This window comes from Grampus griseus (genome assembly GCF_964374135.1).
Source record: "Grampus griseus genome assembly, chromosome: 1".
Taxonomy (NCBI): Eukaryota; Metazoa; Chordata; class Mammalia; order Artiodactyla; family Delphinidae; genus Grampus; species Grampus griseus.
In genome coordinates, this window is record NC_139017.1 from 141,700,550 (window position 1) to 141,722,474 (window position 21,925).

At 42.1% G+C, this 21,925-nt stretch overlaps 1 protein-coding gene across 1 annotated transcript in view; it reads left to right on the forward strand.

Moving 5' to 3' along the window:
- Positions 1-21,185, forward strand: part of FAF1 (Fas associated factor 1) — a 484,966-nt gene extending 463,781 nt beyond the window's left edge. The window contains exon 19 of the mRNA XM_082669609.1: positions 20,926-21,185. Coding sequence (XP_082525735.1) covers positions 20,926-21,009 — 84 coding nt within the window. The 3' untranslated portion in view covers positions 21,010-21,185. The remainder of the gene's footprint in view (positions 1-20,925) is intronic.
- The last annotated feature ends 740 nt before the right edge of the window (positions 21,186-21,925 follow it).

Genomic DNA, 21,925 nt, shown 5'->3' on the forward strand with positions numbered 1-21,925 from the left:
GCAAATTTACTTAACCCTCCAGCAGTAAATTTAGCATTTAGAAGGATGATATTAAAGTTGCTGGGGGAAGATCCCTCCTGGAATGCAAGGGAAGTCAGGAACGGAGCCATACTAGGCTGCTGCAGCAAGGGTAACAACAGCCAACTGAAGAAATGGCTGAAGTATTTTTCTCCCTTAATTTTCCCGCTGGTTTATCTAAAATTGTGCTTCAGTCCAGGGAACTGATTTAACTTTTTTTTTCCCTCCCACTTAAAGGAGAGAACAGTACAAACTTTTAACATTTTTGACCCATCCAATCTCTTGCCACCTGGAAAAGAGAACAAAAACCAAAGGCATTACAAGGCTGTACCTTTTTCCCCTCACGTTAGCCAGTACAGCCAAAAAGCAGTCAGGGGAGCCAATAAACCAACTCTCCTGGAATTGGATCTGTCATTTTAAAATTCTGTGAGGTAAATTTTACCTCTTAAAACAGACCATCAGCTAAGCTGCTGTTTCATACCGTGGACAGATGACTCTATATCCACCCAGGCACCAAAGGTTCATCATTCCCTGCTTCTTCATCCTTTTTTCCCCCAAAAAAACAGTGCTTCCACCATATTTTGATGAGCCGGGTTAGGCTTTTGAATCCCACTTCTGACACCATCTGTTGGGCAGGGGTCCCAAGACCACTCCAGAGTTCCATGATTCCATAGCAAAACTCAGCATGTAGTCATACTCACAGCTGTGATTTATTACAGCAAAAGGATACAAAGCAAAATCAGCAAAGAGAAAAGGCACATGGGTTGTCTAGGAGAAACCAGGCAAAGCTTCGAAGGGTCCTCTCCCAGTGGAATTACACAGGATGAATTTAATTCCCCAGCAATGATTTGAGACAACATGTGAAATATTGCCAAGCAAGGAAGCTTATTAGGGACTTCAGTGCCCAGGGGTTTCACTGGGGGCTGATCATGTAGGTACCCTCTGCCTGGTATATACCAAAATCTCAGAGTCCCAGAAAAAAAAGCAGGTGTTCAGCATAAACTATGTTGTTTGCACAAGCAGTTTAGGCACAGTGAACCACTATTATCAGAATAGTGTGAATCCTCCTGAAAACCAAGTTCCCAGATGCCAACCTTGTAAGCAAGCCTTTCAAAAGAATAGTCATCAGGCCTCTTCTATGCACATATAGTTTTATTTTTTAAGATAGTCACATCTCAGATTCACTTCTGGGGTTTACTACTGGATATGGAGGTGGAACTCTGTAAACTGGGACGCTTCTAAGCATTTGACTTTGCCTCTCATCTTCACTTGTAGCGGAACTTAGTACTGTAGTGAAGGGTAAAAGTAGCTTCAGAATACTAACAGGCATCAGTTAATCCTGTATTTTCAAAGGAAACTTTCAAGAGGATCCAAGGGAAACTCAGTCCCTGGAGACAGCCATCTCCTACTTTCTAGGGTACCAACATATTCAATGTAAACTTGCCCCCAAATCTGTAGTGGTCTGTTCAGGGCTCCTGCAGTTGTTCTTGAAGCTGCAGCTACCTTCCCTCACCACAGAGATATAATACTTTATCCAAACTGGCTACTTAAAATAAAGGGGGAGTTGTTGGTATTTATTTTTCCTTGCTTGTCTTATAAGCAAATATAAATCAACACTGTAAGAATGATTTATTTAACAGTACCTCTTCTTTTCAATCACATTTCAAAGGCATTGTAGCCTGCAACAAGAGTATACATGGGCCTAGAGTCAAATGGACCTGGCCTCGAATTCTAGATCAACTTTTCACTGAGTGATCTTAGAGTGAATACTTAATCTCTTGGTAAAATGAGAGTTAACAGTATCTACTTTAAAGGGTTGTTGTGAGCATTAACTGAAAGAATAAATGTAAAATGTTTAATATATATAGCATTTAACACAGAGTAAGAATCTAATAATGGTAATTGGTATGATGGTAATGGTGATTATTTCTCTCTTCACTCCCACTCCATCTTTCCTATCCTTATTTTTTCTCTTGTGTTTTGGTTTCAAGAAGACAAGGAATCTTTATCCACTGTTAACTGTTTGGAAACTACCAGCTTTTGCAGGAAGGATATCAGTCTGCCTTACATGCCCAATAACAAAAGGTTGAGGGGGTGTTCAGGAAGAAATATCTAGAGTTTAATATCTGCATTCTGTTTTACCAAGACAGCAGATTTCTTTCATAGTTGGAAACGTTCCTGAATTAGTTTATGATATTTTTCCTAGGGTCAAAGACAGGCTTATTTCCTCATGGAGACTTACTTCATTTATGTCAGGGTCCTCTAGGACTTGCTCTTTGTAAACTCAGTTAGGGCAGTAGCTATACTGTCTTATTTGCCTTTGCACCCCCTGTTTCTGACACAGGGAGCACACAGGCCTGTCACAGAGTAGGGGTTCCCTGAATTGTGGGTGGATGGAGGATGGGTGGATGGCACACACTGTGGAGGATGTGATGATAATTATAACATGGCCTTGGTCTACAAGGCCAAGTCTGGTAGGGGAAATAAGGCAGGAGATCACCCTAGCAGGCAAGTGGCACATATCACCAAACAAGGCACCAAACATGAAGCATACACAGATTTGGCTGAACAAAAAGGTCTGTGTCAGGGGTGCAGATTGTAGTGGGCAATGTACCTGAAGCTAAGAAATTATAATTTTATTCTGAAGGCTGTGGGAGCTATTGGTTTTAGAACTGAGTGTTACAGTCAGTTTTTGTGATTTGCTGCAGTTATGTTGTATAAAGTGTCACAAACACTAAATTAGTAAATACTCAATCATTGCCTCAGGGGAAACATAGCGTTAAATTACTATGAGCCTCCATTTTCATCAATCAATGCATAACCTTATTTTATGTGTGTTTCTATTTAAAGATGCTTTATTTAATATATAATGTTGATTAATTAATATTGAACTCATGGCCAACAGTACTACAACTCATGCCTAAATGAAGCTTATCTAACACACACACAGTCTCCATAAGGCACATCACAGCCTTCTTACACTTAGGAACACTAGGTAGCACTTCAGCACTATGCGTAGGGGCCACTGACTGGGGATTGCACACAGTTTGCTATGACTGAATTTAGGATATGAAGTTGGGCATGGAGGAAAATGAGATTGGAGATGAAAAATACTGGAGAGTTTTCTTTGCATTAATCCAACAAATATTTGAGTACCACTTATGCATAAGACATTGGGGATACAGTAGTGAATAGGCTAAACAAAGTTTTTGCCCTCATGAAACCAATTCTAGTGGAAATTTGAACTAGTTAAGTTAAAGTAGATGTTGAGCCTTGTATTACAGATGAGGAATTTAGACTTAGAGCTGTCAAATGTCTAACAAATTGGGTAGCTAATAAGTTGCAGAGCAATAGCTCCAGCTAGGTCTTTTGATGCCACGTTTCTGTTTTTTTCTCAAACCTGTTGATTATTTTTATGAGAAAGGATTAGAGTAGTGAGAGCCTGGGAAAGGGAAACCAGATAGGACTTGAAGTAGACAAGACAACAGGCTTATGGGAGTCAGAACTGAGATGACAGCATTGGGAATGAAGAGGAGGCACAGAATCATGCAGAAGAAAGAATCAGTGAGATCTGGTGATTGTCTAGCTATGTCAGGGTGCTGGGTAGGGTAGGAAGAAGGAGTTTTCAAAGGTGCTTAGAGGTTCCCAGCCTGAATTACTAGGAACATGCTAGTTACCATGTGCAGAAATCAAAGAAGACAGATGAAGACGCAGGTTCATTTTTGGATTTCTTAAGTCTGAGGTGCCAGGAGAAAGTCTAGGTGGTGCTTTCTAAAGAGTATAAAGAGATTTAAACTGTGAGACTAGTTTAATACCAAAAAAAAAGGCCCCTGGAAGTAACTGGAGTAGATTTGAAGGAGATGAGGGACAGAGAGACAGTACAGGGCAGTAGTTAAAAGACAGAGTTGTGGAGTCCCAGGCTGAATCTCAACTCTGCATTTCCTAGCTTTTTAATCTTGGGCAAATTACTTAGCCTCTATGTAGCTCAATTTCCTCATCTATAAGAAAAGGATAATGATAGTACCTACTTCACAGGGCTGCTGTAAAAATGAAGTGATACTTGTAAAGCACTAGTATACAGTAAAAGCTCGGTATATCTAAGCCGTCGTGATGAAGTTGATGGTAAGGAGAGGAAAGGATCTTGCTAACCCACAAAGGTATTGAGAGAACCAGTGATATTATATAAGAAAACTCATCATTGTATGCCCCTGACCAGATCAAAGGAATACACAAAGGAGTTTTTAAAATATGTTTGAGGTGATTGCAGGCATTTCATGGAAGCTGAGTGGAATTCAGAGCCTTAATAAAATCTACCTTTGCCCCTTTTTAACTCATTTACAAAGTACTTGGAACAGTGGGGGGTTATAACAATGACTAAAGCCATTTATTTTATGCCTATTATATGCACAATCAAGTATATTAGTTTTCTGAAAGATGGATATCACCCCCATTTTACAGATGAGGACACAGAAACTTAGAGAGCTTAAATTTTCAAGGTTGTACAACAAATATCAATACCAGTATTTGATTCCTAAAACCCAGGTTCTTTCCCTACACCATGCTGAAAATAAAATGGAGTGACTATTAGGATTGTGTATAGGTATGTTGATGTATTTAAACCTTCCAAAGTCATTTACTTTGCCCCAGAATTTAATTTTATAAGGGGCTTATAAAGCACTGTATCATTTGAAATTGCTCTATCCGAAATCAAATAAACTTTTTAAGGCTCTACATACAATCCAATCTGGCTCCATCTGGCCATAAATAAAAAATCATTAGTTCTGTGCTCAGTATTCCAGGTGCTTCTGCAGACACGTGTTGCTCGCTTAAAGTCTGTATAATAACCCCATTCTAAATACAAACAACTGCAAATGTGTATATGCACAGATTAACGTTTTCTAGACACTCCTTGTAATTTTCAAAGCCAGTGCTGGAGTTCCAGTGCAGTAGCATGTGCATCATGATGCCAGATCCCCCGGGCCTCACTGCAATGCCAGTTCCAGCTCCAGCCCCTGCCTACTTCACCCAGACCACACCCTGCTCTTCACCCAGAACCAGGACCTCAAGGACTCAGGTTTAGTGTCTTTGGCTGAATCCCAAACCTGAAGATTCTTTTGATATTTCCAAACTTACTTCACTTTCTGTCCTCTGGTTAAAACAGCCTTGCGTGAACAGGCCTTCCCCATGCACGCATTTTAGACTGTGAGAACTAGAAAAGACCCTTATTTTATAGATGAGAAAACCAAGATGCAGAGAAAGAAAGTAACTTGATCAAGGCATAGAAAAAGCAAAGACACCAAAAGCAGAAATGGTTGACCCAAGTTTACATAGTCACAGAATGAGGGTAAGATATACATTTTTTAAACAAAAAAAAAGAATTGTACACATGAAGTCTGAAGTTATTTGGGATTATGTCTAATTCATCTGAATGTTCCCTAGTACAGTGCCTGGCACATAACTAAGCGACTAATACTGGTTTATTGTATATGAAAGTATGTCAGTAAAATGGTTAATTAGATTGTAGGAAACAGCTGTGCATATTAGAATGAGACAAGGAGGAAAGAGCAATATGTAGTTGACTGACACACTAGGGCAAGTTAGATGTTTACCTTCCTTGTGCTCCCCTGCTGTCCTCTTCCATATTGTAGCCTTTACTGTTCTGAATTGCAGTGGGCCAATTTCTTGTGCGTCCTGCTCTAGACTCTACACTCCTTGAGGGCAGAGATAGTGACATGTTCACTATTATATCCCAGTGCCCAGCACAGTTTCTGACATTGTAGTAAACACTCAGGAAATATTTGTCTAGTAAATAAATGAGAAGAAATAAAATATTCCTACCCATTTGTGCATCTACTGTTTTTGTATTTCTCATCTCACCAGACAGAAACTCATATATAATTTATGGTATCCTGATTGTTGAGGAAGGCAACCATATATCTATATGTATATATATTCTTTTTCAGATTCTTTTCCACTATAGATTATTACAAGATATTGAATGTAATTCCCTGTGCTATACAGTAGGTCCTTCTTGTTTATCTACTTTATATATAGTAGTGTATATCTGTTAGTCCCAAACTCCTGATTTATCCTTCCTGCCCCCCTTTCCCCTTTGGTAACAATAAGATTGTTTTCTACATCTGTGAGTCTATTTCTGTTTTGTAAATAAGTTCATTTGTATCATTTTTTTAGATTCCACAAATAAGTGATATCATATGATATGTGACTGTCTCTCTATCTTACTTCACCTAGTGTGATAATCTCTAGGTCCATCTATGTTGCTGCAAATGGCAATATTTCATTCTTTTTTATGGCTGAGTAATAGTCTGTTGTATATGTATACCACAGCTTCTTTATCCATTCATCTGTCAGTGGACACTTAAGTTGCTTCCATGTCTTGCTATTGTAAATAGTGCTGCTATATGAACATTGGGGTGCATGTATCTTTTCGAATTAGAGTTTTTGTCTTTTCCAGATATATGCTCAGGAGTGGGATTGCTGGGTCATATGGTAACCTTATTTTTAGCTTTTTAAGGAACCTCCAACAAGAGCCTACAATATGCTGCCTACAAGAGACCCACTTTAGGACAAAGGACGCACATAGGTTGAAAGTGAGGGGATGGAAAAAGATATTTCAGGTGTTTCTTAACAGCCAGTTGTCAGCCTCTTATTTTGACATCTCCAGCAGGACATTCTCAGAAGAATGTAGTGGAGAGGGGACTAAGCTGGGAGCCAGGCAGCCTAGGACAGAATTTTTACTCTTCCAGCCATTTGTTGTGTGATCTCAAGGAAGGTACATACTTCTCTGGGTCCTGTTTTCCTCATCTGAAATATGAAGAGATTAAGATAAGTGCTTTCTTAATCTTCTGTCAGCTCTGATACTATGTGATTCTATAATTAAATGACCTGGATATAGATAATACCTGCTCCATTGACAACTCTCTTCTGAAAACTAAAACAAAACCATTGGCTTCCCCGTCCTACTGGCTTTATTTAAGATCATCTTCTCTCACTCCTTTTATATGAGAATGTCTCTGTCCCAGGCAGTTTATGGGGACTTAAGCTTTTATTTACTGTAGCTGGCAGCTCCTATAAGCTGGGGCTTTGATAATATTTCACATTTATTTATCTGAGCCAGAGCTTAGGATCAGGTGGCAGTTAAGTCACTTAAGGTTATTCAAATGCATTGAAAATGTTGCTTAATAATTCAGAACCAGTTTTCTCTGTTTAGAGTATTAAAGATTTTTTAAACCCTTCTAATTATCCAGTTCCGACAGCAGTTTAAATAGACAGGGAAAAATCTGTCCCTTCTGAAAGGGCAACTGATGCAAACTTATTTTCAGTCCCTATGTCTGTGCAGCAGGGCTGACCGAGGTAAGGGCCAGAGAGAGTCCAGAGCTAGAAGACTTGCCTGCGTGACGTGTTGATGGTATCACTGGCAGGCTCTGCCTGCCATAGGAGTGAGGCTACGGGAAGAGGTCTGGGGATATGGCTTCTTTTGACTTTGGGTTGGTGGAGGCTTTAGGGAGGAGTGGGGAGCCTCCACTCAGTCATTCAGTAGGTCAGTCTTTCAGCAAACATTTGTTGAATTCATACTGTTTCCAGCAGTATAGTAGGCCCTGGGGATAGATAGCCAATAAGACCTCATTTATGCCCTCGGAATTCAGTGTAACTGGAGAGACAGACTCAGACAATTGCAAAATAACATGAGAGACAGAACAGACAGATAACTCAGTATGAGACTGTAGCTGATCCTTTGGGGTAGGTCCCCAGAAATGGGTTGCCTTGCCTGGTCAAAGTATAGGAGTATTATTTTAACAAAGGACAAAGTTGGCATTGCCTGTGCCTGTTTTCCAGTTTAAACACTGACCTTGAGTCTGCCAGCAGACCTTTAAGCCACCTTGTCTGAGAAGCATAAGGGGAAGCAAAGGTATTAGTTAAGCAAATATGAATTGGCCACATGCAGGGCAGTGGAATAGGAATATGATGGAGAGACCACAGTGAACATGTATGGCCCCTTTGTCACAGGAGCCATGGCCCAGTGAATCAGAGAAGATGCTCTGTCACTTAGGCCTGGTTTGACGGGAGAAGTAGCAGTTGAGCTGAGCTTTGAAGGATGTGTAAGTTTTCAACAGGTAGAACTGGGCAGAAAGGACAGTCCAGTGGTGGAAACAACATAAGCAAAGGTTCAGAGAAGAGAAGCACAAGACATAAATGGGGAATAGCAAACTGCTCTGGTCAACTGGAGCATAAGGTCTTTGAGGGGATAGTATTTAGAGATCACAATAGTAAAGAATGTTGGGGCCAAGCCACCACCACCCTTTCAAGTTTAGGCCCAGATTTTACTTATTTGATTTTTTTTTCAAAAGAAAATAGAATAAATGTCTATTTTGTGACTTACTCCTAAAATGTTAATAAAGGCTTGCTCTGTATTTTTTGATGTTCCATGATGTACATTCTCTGGTTTGATCATTTTTTCAACAAGCACTTATGAGAGCATATAATGCACCAGATTCTTTGCTGGATGTTGGGGATACAGGAAACAGTCCTGCCTTTAAGCTATTCAGTCTTATCCAGGAGATGTTTGCATGATGACAGGCTGTGATGATGCTCATTGCAGGCCAATAAGGTGGTGCATCAGATGTCAACATGCTTGTTTAACAGACAAGGAAATTCAGAGGAGGAAAGGTGACTTTTTCATGATCACACAGTTGGTCAGAAATAGTATGCTAGGGTTAGGAGCCAGATGTGTGGTCGCTCAGAGGGTGCTTATTCCCTTCTCTCCTCCTCTACTCTGAGGCTTGACCTTCTGTGGACATCAGGACTGAACTGATAGGAAACAAGCATGAAGAAATTTCTGGCCAGGTAAAATGCATATCTCCAGCCACCCTCAAGTACCACTTTCTTAACATCTTCTCTCCTAAATACTTTTGTTTCTTATCACGGTACTTTTCCTTAAATCCACGAGTTTGGGAGGTGGTATAAGTTTGTCATAGTACAGACGTCCACTGGACCAACCTTCAAAGAAAACACCTGCTCTGTTCATGATTCCTGCCTTCCAGTTTCATAAGCTTTGGGTGGGTGAAATGTAATATCAAAATAGCTCAGAGAGAGCCTTGGTAACATTTAAGATATTGAACGTGCTGCATCTGGTAACTAGAAAATTTAATGATCTCCTGCTGTTTTGGTAATTGGATAAGTAAATACATCAGAATAAATCACACCAGCAAGTCTTTTGGATGTCGTTAGGGACTCAGCTCTTTTAACTCCTGTTCAAAGCTCCAGCTCTTGAGCAGTGTTTACGTTCAGAGTTACGCACGCACCAGCTCACATGGCCCTGCTTGAGTATTAAAATGCATTCAAAATGCTTACTTTCTCCCCAGCTACTCTGCCTGAAGAGTACATCTAGTATGCCATTCCAGATCTCTCTGAAGCCAGGGAGAAAGGTTGTTTCCAGAAGTTTAAACTAAACATAATAAGGCATTTTAGCCCTTCACAATCTCTCTCCAAACTGTCTTTCTGGCCATGTCTTCCACTACAGATGTGTTATGAGCCTAGCCAGAAACACCACCCATTTACAAATTGGGGGAAATGAGGTCAAAGCAAAAAGGAATTATCCCGTTGTAGTAAGGAATCATGTCAGAGTTTTAAGTAGGAGAGAGGCAGGCTGAGATACTTTGTTCAACTCTCTCTCGAGTAGCAGGAGAGACCCAGAGAGAAATGATGTTAGAGCTTATTGGGTGTTGAATGATGTTGTCATTACAGATGAGAAATTTGGGTCTTCTGGAGGGTGAATCACTTGCTCAGGAGTATTCATGCAGAGCCAAGATTCAAAATCCACCAGAACTTTTTCTTACTGCCTCCCTAATTAGCATTTAATCCATGTCTACTGGTGATCTGGGGCAAACAATAATCAGGGTTTCTCAGAGGCTTTTTAAGCTGAAGTAGCAGTTCTAAGCTGACCGGTTAACAGGTTTCTCTCCTTTCATTTGTCTCTTAGTGTCCTGTTCCAAACACAATGGTTAGTGTTGTGGACCAATCTTTTAACAGAGGTGTCCTCAGAGCCTTTTATACAAGAGCCCAGCTACCTTCCATGATACCAGCCTCTGAAAGTGAGGCATGTCCCCTCGATCATTGCTTCCCAGCCTGTGTCAGATCATCACACACACTGAAAATGTTTGTGTGCGTCATTGGAGTAATCATACCAGGTTGCTCAGGGTCAGAGGCAGCTCAGCCCTGAGGATTCTGGCTGCTTTGAGGGATGAGACCAGTATCGTGGTACACCTGTAAGTGGCACACCACTAGGGCTGATCTGCACTAGATTTCTGTGCCACACTCCAGAATCCTCACTCATGATTTGCCTATACCCTGTTTATTAAGCTTTCAGAAACAGTGAGCTTGCAAACCACTCTGCAAAGCAGGACTTCCTCTTAGTTACTTGAAATTGTGTCTTCCAGAGCCCAAGAGGGACAGGACTTCGGTCTTCTTGTGTTTCTAGACTAAAGAGGCTTTCCGCCCGACCCTACCCTTCTTGGTAGAAGTCCCTCTGTTCCCTCTGGGCCTTCCCCACTAACATAGTTTAATAGTATAGTGACCAGGCTGCTCTCGCCTTATGAGATGGACTGTATTCTACCGTTGGAATATGTGTCTCTCTCAATAAACCTGCTTTCACTTTAAAAAAAAAAACTCGTATAGTGACCAAAACCACCATCAGGGATACCAGTGCAAGGAAAGCGTCACATTTTTTGTTTGGTGCCTAGGATCTCCCTGACAATGTGCCAAGTTTGAGGCCATTGTGACATTAGCAACACTTTAGAATTGGTATCCTCATTTAACAGCCCATCTAAAGGCACAGGCTGGGAATGAAGACTCCAGATTTGGTCCCAGATCTGCCCTGAGTGCTGAGAAACATTGGGTAAGTTCTTTCCACTCACTGGGCTTTTCTTTCCCCATCTGTTACAGAGATGACCTCTAAAGACCCCTCTAGCTCTAACAATCACTAGGTCTGTGATAATTGAAGAGCTAGATGAGTGAAATTTCCCCAAATGCCTGAGGTAGTAATATACTTTGTTGTGGGGAGGTATATGCTTCCGTTACATGAAGGGATAGTCTTTCCAAGCAAGAGACTTAGAATAAATAGTCTAGTGTATGACTACAGTACTAAAAGTATCTAGTGTGGTGGTTAAGAAAACAGACTTTGGAGCCAGACCTAGTTTTAAATCCTTGCTCTGTCACTTCCTGCCTGTGCAATCTTAGGCAGGTTATATAATCTCTCTGAGCTTCTATTCCTCATTTTTAAAGTGGAGGTAATAGTACCTCCCTCATAGGGTTGTGTAGTACTTATAAAATACTTGGAACAGTTAGCACCTAGTAAGCTCCTAATAAATGTTTTGGTTTTTTAAAAAAAATTATTTATTTTTGGCTGTGTTGGGTCTTTGTTGCTGCGTGCAGTCTTTCTCTAGTTGTGGGAGCGGGGGCTACTCTTCTTTGTGGTGCTCAGGCTTCTCATTGCTGTGGCTTCTCTTGTTGTGGAGCACAGGCTCTAGGTATGCGCACTTCAGTAGTTGTGGTGTGTGGGCTCAGTAGTTGTGGCTCACGGGCTCTAGAGCACAGGCTCAGTAGTTTTGGCACACAGGCTTAGTTTCTCCGTGGCATGTGGGATCTTCCCGGACCAGGGCTTGAACCCGTGTCCCCTGCATTGGCAGGCAGATTCTTAAGCACTGCACCACCAGGGAAGTCGGTTCGTTCTTTTTTAAAGTAACAATTTTTTTTTCTTTACTTTTTTGGCTGCATAGGGTCTTAGTTGCGGCACACGGGATCTTCATTGAGGCATGCGAGCTCAGTAGTTGTGGCGCACGGGCTTAGTTGCCCCACGACGTGTGGGATCGTACTTCCCTGACCAGGGATCAAACCCACATTCCCTGCATTGGAAGGCGGATTCTTTACCACTGGACCACCAAGGAAGTCCCCCCAGTAAATGTTAACTGTTGTTATCATTATTATAATATGATAAAACAAAGAACAGATAGGGCAGCCTACGCCTTAGTTTTCTCTCCCTTTGTTCTTCCTTTAACTTTTCTTTCATTCTCCCTTCTTCCCAACTAAAAAAGTCAAGGAAAGGGATTTTCCTGGTGGCGCAGTGGTTAAGAATCCTCCTGCCAATGCAGGGGACATGGGTTCGATCCCTGGTCCGGGAAGATCCCACATGCTGCAGAGCAACTAAGCCCATGCACCACAGCTACTGAGCCTGCGAGCCACAACTACTGAAGCCCGCACACGTAGAGCCTGAGCTCCGCAACAAGAAGCCACCTCCATGAGAAGCACCCCGCGCACCGCAAAGAAGAGTAGCCCCCGCTCGCCAGAACTAGAGAGAGCCTATGTGCAGCAATGAAGACCAAACACAGTCAATAAATAAATAAATTAAATTAATAAACTCAATTTTAAAATTAAAAAAAATTAAAAAGTCAAGGAAAGAAAATGTCGTAGAGGCATCCTGTGCTTTGCAGCCACAGAAGACCCACCCAACCTCACTTTCTAGCACCCTAGCTGTTCTACCACACTTTAATAATGGAAAGAATAGCATGTGACACTGTTTCCTGGAAACCCTCACCCCAGTGCCACTGCTTGTCTGTGATCCAATGAGGCAGATTGGTGCAGAAACTGCACCAGAAGCTGGGATGTAAATAAGCCAGAGTGTAGTCCCATAATGGGACCCTTCCAGATTGGAAGTTCTTTTTGGGGTTGCATTACACCTGAAGCAAATGTAGAGGAGAAGTTGGTAGGAGCTACAACTGGTGTTGTGGATAATGATGATGATCAATCCCTTATGTTCGCAAAAGACTTTACAGTTACCATAGCCTTTTCACACCCTGATCAGCACACGACCAGCAGGTTGGCTCTTAAGTTCTCCCTCTGATACTTTGTGGGTGTAACTGCCCTCTTTAAGGATTCCCAGCTCATCAAAAGGTGTTTAAAGAAAATGGACAATTAGCTATTAGAACGAAGTTGACAGTAACGAAAATTAGCCTATGTTCCTGTGGGGAACAGCAAATCCTGTGCCACAACAGGGACATGAGCCAGGGCAGCCACAGAATGCCTGCTTTCTTTATGGCCAAGGGAAAGCCTTTTAGTCACATTAACTGTCCCCCGTTTAGAAGTAGGATCAGAGGTTAAGAGGCAGTGAAGGGCAGTGCATCAGATACAGGCTAAACGCTACAAACCTGGGTGCAAATTCCAGAATTACCTTTCCTACCTACCTACTCGGGCAAGTCCCTTAACCATTTTTGACCTCAGAAAATTCATCTATAAAATGAGAATAGGGGCTTCCCTGGTGGCGCAGTGGTTGAGAGTCCGCCTGCCGATGCAGGGGACACGGGTTCGTGCCCCGGTCTGGGAAGATCCCACATGCCGCGGAGCGGCTGGACCCGTGAGCCATGGCCGCTGAGCCTGCGCGTCCGGAGCCTGTGCTCCGCAACGGGAGAGGCCACAGCACTAAGAGGCCCGCGTACCGCCAAAAAAAAAAAAAAAAGAGAGAATAATAGGAGTACTTATCTCATAGGATTCTTGTGACCATTTAATTAGGTAATATATAGAACAACTAGTATAGTTCCTGGCACTTATAAAATTCCAAACAAATGGTAACTTTTTTGGTAATGATGACATTAACAATTATTTTTTAAACTTGTAATATTTAATATGCATGTTTTATAACAAAATATGTTACTCATAGCTTACCAAAAAGATTAGTTGTTCTCCCAAGTTTAAAGTAAATGCTAATTTTGAACAAAACCAAGGGCAGATATATTCAGCTTTACTATAATACGGGAATTTACATATGCAGGCTTTGTGCTGCCTCATAGAGTAGAAGGAGCTCAGGATTTGAGTGAGGAGACCTGAGCTCCCCCAATTTCTAGCTGTATGACCACGTGTGATTAATGTCCCTATTTGAGTTTTGGTGTTCTCATCTGCAGAAATGAGGATCAATTAGTCCAATCTCTTAGGATAGCTCTAAGGTTTAGATAATATATGTGAGAGTACTTTGAAAGCTTGTTAGCACTGAATAATATTTCATTGTCTGGATGTTCCAGTTTACTTATCCATTCACTTACTGCAGGACATCTTGGTCGCTTCCAAGTTTTGGCAGTTGTGAATAAAGGTGCTTATTAAACATCTGTGTGCAGGTTTTGTTGTGGACCTTAGATTTTCAGCTTCTTTGGGTGAATACCAAGGAGTGCGATTACCAAATTATGTAGTAAAATTATGGTTAATTTGGTAAGAAACCACCAAAGTGTCTTCCAAAGTGGCTATGCCATTTTGCATTCCCACTAGCAATATATGAGTGTCAGCATTTGGTGTTGTCAGTGTTCTGGATTTTGGCCATTCTGATAGGTGTGTGGTGGTATCTCATTGTTGTTTCAATTTGCATTTCCCTGATGGCATATGATGTGGAGGAGCATCTTTTCATATGTTCATTTGCCATCTGTAGATCCTCTTTAATGAGGTGTCTTTAAGGTCTTCAGCCCATTTTTTAATTGGGTTGTTCATTTTCTTATTGTTGAGTTTTAGAGTTCTTTGTGTATATATATATTTTTTTCCTTTTTTCAATATTTATTTATTTATTTATTTTTGGGTGTGTTGGGTCTTCGTTGCTGCGTGCAGGCTTTCTCCAGTTGTGGCGAGCAGGGGCTACTCTTCATTGCGGTGCGCAGGCTTCTCATTCTGGTAGCTTCTCTTGTTGCGGAGCATGGGCTCTAGGTATGCAGGCTTCAGTAGTTGTGGCACAAGGGCTTCAGTAGTTGTGGCTCACGGGCTCTAGAGCATAGGCTCAGTAGCTGTGGCTCACGGGCTCTAAAGCGCAGGCTCAGTAGTTGTGTCGCACGGGCTTAGTTGCTCCTCAGCCTGTGGGATCTTCCCAGACCAGGGATCAAACCCGTGTCTCCTGCATTGGCAGGTGAATTCTTAACCACTGAGCCACCAGGGAAGTCCCTTTGTATATTTTGGATAATAGCTCTTTATCAGGTGTGTCTTTTGCAAATATTTTCCCCCGGTCTGTGTCTTGTCTTCTCATTCTCCTGACAGTTTCTTTGGCAAAGTTTTTAATTTTAATGAAGTTTAGCTTATCAATTATTTCTTTCATGAATTGTGCCTTTGGTGTTGTATCCAAAAAGCCATCACCTTACCCAAGGTCATCTATATTTTCTCCTGTGTTATCTTCTAGGAATTTTATAGATTTGTGTTTTACATTTAAGTCTACAATCCATTTCGAGTTAATTTTTGTGAAGGCTGTAAGGTCTGCGCATCTAGATTCATTTTTTTGCATGCAGATGTTCAATTCCAAAATCAATTGTTGAACCTAGCATTTTTTCTAAATGTGAAAATATTAGATCTAGACTTTCCTTTATTCAATTTCAAAATAAAAGCTTACCTTAGCAAAATTAAATAAAATAAAAAGGATTGATAATAATACCGACCCTACAAGATTTTGATTTAATGTTTGTGTAAATATGAACTGTAAAGTACTATTCATATATTGCTGCTACTGTTATTTTTAGTATTACTCAGCTCCTGCCCTCAAGTAGCTCCCAGCCTAGTAGTAGTGTTATATTTATGCTCAGGTATTTTTTTTTAAGTGAGAAGCAGAATAGTGTGAGTAGAAGGAACCCCAAAACAGAAGTCAGAAACGGGTAGAATACTGAACTTATCAACTGTGTGATCAGGGCCAAGTCACTTGACCTCTCTGAGCCTCAGGTTGCCCACTTGTGAAATGAAGGGGTTGGACTATATGGGATTCAAGGAGCTTTCCCACCCTAACATTCTGGGACTCACTCAGAGTGAGTGGCCTAAGAATGAGAATCTGTCACATTGATTAACATTTTTCTCAGCAGCAATGTTATACTTTTTCAGGGAAAAAAACAAAACTGAAGCCCAGGGAAATAATAGAAGTACGATGTACATGAAAAGTTCGAACTGCTGAGAAAAGGGACCTAGAAAAGAACAACTCTCTTTGGCAAAGAACATGTCCCGTTTTTGTTAACACAGACAAGTTTCACAAAGCCAATTTACTAAAATACTTAGGTTTCCTAAGTATCATATAACGAATAAAATGTCAAGAAGGTTGACTTTCCTTTTCTAACATAGACAAAGTTAGGCCATACCTCTTATCTGAGAATGCCCCTCCTCCCCACCAGGGAGTCCCAAAGGGTGGGTTTCTCTGTTGATTTAGAAAGTCAATAATTCAGTAAAATCCCAAGTAAATGGCAGAACATAAGCTCAGATTGCGTTTCTGTATTCGTATTTTATAAACATTTCAGGATTTTTTCCTTGACCCTTGACCTTTTGCCATTCTTAAAGTGAAGATCTTATGTCGCAGAAGCTTGCTTAGAAAACAGCCTCAGGGTCATCTCATCCAACTTCTTTCTCTGTGTGGACTCTACTCTTAGCAGCACCTCTGGCAAAATAGTCCAGTAGTTAAACATGGATTCCAAAGCTAGATTGCTATGATTCACATTCTGGCTCTACACTTAACAACTTTGAGACCTTGAGCAAGTTTTTAATTTGTTCCGTGGTTCAGTTTCCTCATCTATAAAATGGGAATAATAATTATACCTACATCAGAGGATTATTATGAAAATTAAATTCTTTTATAAATGTTAAGTGCTTGGAATATGCCTGGTACAAATTAAATTCTCAATAAATGTTAGCTTTATCATCATGATCTTCCACAGATAAGCCCCTATTTGAATGCTTCTAAGGACAGCAGAGAGTGCCCTCACCTCTCCCCTCCCTACCCATTTATTTGCCCAAGGTAGCCTGTCAACATGTAGGCCAGAAGCATTCTGGTTATCATGAGCTTTGGAATCAGATGGACTTGAGTTTTAAACCTTATTCTATCTGCAACCTTGAGCAAGATAACCCATGGTATCTTCAGCTTTAAAATGGCAATAATACATACTTTGTTCGGCTGTTTTGAGGACTAGTTAAGGTATTTTATATAAAGTACTTAGCATGGTTCCAGCTACACGGAGGCACTAAATACAACTGGCCCTTGAACAACATGGATTTGAACTATGCAGGTCCGCTTACATGTGGATTTTTTTCAGTAATAAATACTACAGTACTACACCATTCGTAGTTGGTTGAATCTTGGATGTGGAACCCCACGTACAGAGGAACCACCAATTTGGAGGAACTGCATATATGGAGGGCTGACTATAAGTTATATGTGATTTTCAATTGCTTGGAGGGGTGGTGCCCCTAACCCCCAGGTTGTTCATGGGTCAACTGTAATTGATGGTTGCTACCATGATGATGATGACGAAGAAGAACAAAAAGAAAATACAAGACAGGAGGGGAAGGAAGAAAGGTAAAAGAAAGAGAAGTAGTAGCCACACCAGCAGCTGCTGCTTTGTGAAAACGTTTTTTCTGACCAGCTGAGTTCTGCTCCCCTACAATTTTACCTCACCAGTCTCAGCTCTACCCACTGGAACTGCAGTAGGTAGAGGACTGCAGGACTCGGCCTACCTGTCCTACTTGCCAGCCCTTCAAACATTCAAAGAGGACTGACACAGCCCTCTCCCTGCCCCTGTAGCAGCAGTGTCCTCTCTCAGGAAGACATATCCCATTTTTCAGATGTGTCTTAGAAAACATGGTTTTTAACCATGTTTTTAACCTCCTAACAGGAGGTCCCTCCTGGCACACTCCCCATCCTTCCTGAATGGGGCCCAGAACACTGCAGGATCGTTTCACAATATGGCCACTCACAATATAGTGTCCTGCATCTCCCTAGGTTCCCTACAGTCTCTCTGTTCACTCCAGGCAGATGAGAATGGAAACAAAAATTGTCCTTGTTCACTTTAAATTTCTGTCTGAAATGACCTTCAAAGAAAAAAATTGCTTGTGATACGAGGCACCAGAGGGAGCAGCCCCAACAAAGCCATCTTTAATGTGAAGCAGCCCATTGATGGCACAGCCCCACTGAAGCTATAGAAGGGGGTCTCCAGATACTGAGACATTACCCTATTGGGGAAAAGGGAGCCCTTCTGCTAAGCAGCAAGATGGAAATAGGAGAGACAGCCTAGTGCAGGCCTGGGCTCCCGGAGACTTTGGGGAAGGAAAGAGCTCCAGCTGAAGTTAGACAGACTAGGGCCCTGCCCAAGGCAACACTCCAGCCAGTAATGGCTGCTACCAGCTGAGCACTTACTGGTTCAGTCTCTGTACCAGAGCCTTCATCAACATTATTCCATTTAACTAGCAGAACCTATAAAAGAGAAACTGATTATTCCCATCTTACAGGTGGGAAAACTGAGGCTCTCAGGTTGTATTACCTCATCAAGGTCATATAGGTAGTAAGTAACAGAGCTAGAGTTTAAATCTTAGTTGCTTCACTCTTTTTTACTATCAGTATTATACCGTATAGACAGACCCTCACTAACTATGTGGCCTTAAACAAGTGGCAACCATGCTGAGCCTCAATTTTGTCAACGTTGCATGGTTGCTTAGGGATTAAATGAAATAACATATTTAAAGTACCTGGCATGTAATAGGTGTCCAAGAAATTCTAGTTTTCTCCTTCTCAAGTCCCAGCTCTCCCACTTAAAGTGACTGGGGAAAATCACTTAACTTTTCTCAGACACAGTGAAAACTGGATGTGTTTTCTGAACATCTAACCTTGCATATTGACAACATGGCAACAAGGCTCCAACCTGCCAACATCTTTTGCTTCCTATCATATCTTTTTGCCAGTATGCACAGCTCTGGCAGTATGATTTTGGTTTCTCCCAGCAAACATCATATTTACGAACCACAAATAACAAAGTAGAAGATGCTGGAAGAGCTCTGGCATGTTAATTAAGAACAATAGCAGAAGCAGCTGGGCAGAAAATGCCAATGAGTCAGAAGCAGAGGCAGCGTAGCTCTGTTTGTTGACAGAAGCCAGCAGAGTGTTGTATGTTAATTGGGGAAGTGGGTAAACATTTGCCAACAGCTTGCCCCCGGGTGCATTGGAAAACAGACAGCAGGCTAGGCCCTCCCCACCACCTTGCCTGCCCATCTGCCCAGAGCCCAAGAGATACCAGGAGAGCAGCCTTGCTATGGGTTCCTTATAAGCACAGAGGTTTCTGGAGGCAGATGTATCTCCTTAATGACCCTCCTGGGCATACCAGGTTTCCATCTGGATACAGTCAAAGATAGTGTTCCTCCTTCAGCTCGCCAGCCTGCCTGTGACACTCAGGCCCCTAGGGCATCCCCTCCCCATCCGCCTGGAGAAGACAGTGGAGCCATCTCATTAGGTGTGGCTTGAGTTGAGCAGAGGACAAGATTGTCCATCTCAGGTGCTATAGTCTCTGCCCAGGGGCCCTGAGCTCCTGTACATGTCTGACAGAGCAGACTGCCTGGCCTCCCATCATGCACACTTGGAGCTGTCCATTTATCTGTGTGTCTGTTGTCCATCCTTACAGTTGCTCACATACACGGGCGCCCTCATTGAACACCTACTCTGTGCCAGACCCTGTGCTAATTATTTATTTTTTCTCACTTAATCCTCACATCAGTCCTACAAGGTTGATACCAACTCCAAAGCCACAAAGCTAATAGCCAACACAGCTGTGATTTAAACCAGAATCTTTCTGGTTCCAAAGCCCGTTGTCCTAGTATTTCTCAGCTTTTTAAAATTTGTGTTCCCTTTAGGAAATTTTTGGGTTTTTTTCTCTCACTCTCAGATTTAGAAAACCTCCACATCACATCCTTGCCCCTGACCTAGGAGGCCATAAACCTAATGTAGGGTTCCTATATGATTAACATATCCCAAATGAGCCAAGAAGATTTTGTCTAGCTTTATTCTCTCTATAGTTCATATTATAAAATAATCATTTTTCTATTTCTAAAATATAAAGTCATATTATGAACTTGACTCATTTTTTGGAACTAAATATCTTCACCACCATCAACAAGGAGACTGTGATATGCCTCCCTAGGGAGCCTCTCCTCAGCAGGGGAGATACTCATCTTTGGGCACGGCGGGATGGGCACTCTCTAGTTTACTACAGGTATGTTTAGTGGAAGATCAGCCCCCAAAGCTTAGCTCTTTCCCACCAAGCAGAAAAGGCCCTCCCCGCTGTCAGGAGTTAACCAAACACGGGTCCCCAGCAATGCCAGTGAGTTGTTTGGTAACCAGTACCCTTTCCTAAGACCCTCCTGTTCTGCTGGCCAAGCTGAGCTGTACAGGAAGCAGTGGGCCTCCACCTGCCCTGAGGTCAAATGCTAGTTCTTCCACTAAACTATGAGACTTGACCTCTCTGAGCCCTGGTTTCCTCGGTTATAAAATGAGAGTAACAGGACTTGGTGGCGCAGTGGTTAAGAATCCGCCTGCCAATGCAAGGGACACGGGTTCGAGCCCTGGTCTGGGAAGACCCCACATGCCGCGGAGCAACTAAGCCTGTGTACCACAACTACTGAGCCTGCGCTCTAGAGCCTGTGAGCCACAACTACTGAGCCCGAGTGCCACACTACTGAAGCCCGCACACCTAGAGCCTGTGCTCCACAACAAGAGAAGCCACCACAATGAGAAGCCCGCGCCCCACAACAAAGAGTAGCCCCCACTCGCCACAACTAGAGAAAGCCGGCGTGCAGCAACGAAGACCCAACGCGGCCATAAATAAATAAATAAATAAAAATTTTAAAAGCTTATTAAAAAACAGTAAAAAGATATAAATTAAGATTTTTCTAAAAAACTGGGAGTAACAACACCTACCTCACAGGTTATTTTGAGGATCAAATGAGATAAGAGATGTGAAAATGCTCGTGCCTGTGCAAAGTAGGCTCAAAATCAATGTGCAGGATAAGATCTGAATGCCACGAGAGAAAATAGTGCTTCTACCAGTCTTTTTGAGTATGTGTTTTCTTTCTTTTTAGGTAACCCAGCTGGACCCAAATAAATCATTATTGGAGGTAAAGTTGTTCCCTCAAGAAACCCTTTTCCTTGAAGCAAAAGAGTAAACATGGCCCAGCAGTGGAACCAGCCGTTCCTTGACAAGCCAGAGGCCTGCATCAGGAGAAGGGCACCTCGCCAAGCCACCTACACGCTCGTCTCACTCAATTCAGTGTCACACTTCTGCCTCTTGCAAGATTGCTGGAAAAAAGTAATAATAAACATAGCTACTTAACATTTCCCATCCACGAGTATATGTTCCCAACCCTCATTGTAGAGAACTATAGCTCTGCCTCTCTTACCCCCTTCACCTCGCCCTCGTTCAGTGACTAATGCGCTGCTGAAGTGTGAGTGATCATGAAGTAGGATTTTTTCCTCTCCAGTGCCCATCATCCCCACAGTGTCTGGGACAGTTCTGTCTGACCTGTGACACCAAGCTGCTCTGTATTTGATGTGTCTCATTGAGCCAGGGCTCCTACACCTCTGCCTTTTTCTTTTCATGACTGAATTTCTACTTTGTCACCTAATTTTAAGAGGCAGGAGGAAAAGGTCAAATGGGACTTCTTGGCATGGAGATTAAACATTGTTGTAGGAAAAAAAGATATCATTTTTGTTGATACTTCCTGACTTCTTTACTAAGACGTAAGGTTGTGTTTGAGGACTGCATTTGACATGTATGCAAGATATTCATTTACTGCTCCTGCCTTGGGTCCCCAGGTTCCATCCAGGAGGTATATGCTGTTCCATTACAGTGTAAGAAACTATTTAAGCTTGCAATGTGAATGTTGAGATAGTGTGAAGAGGACCAGTACCAGGACTTCAGTATCTGGCCCAGCTGCAGAAAGCTGCTGTTAGGTTTGCATTTGGGCAGTTAGAACCTCATGGATACCAGCTCCCAGGTTGCTCGTCCATCAGTGTACACTGAACACAGCTCTCTCCTGCTTTCTGCTCCCATCACGCATTTGGACCTTGTCACTGGGTGCT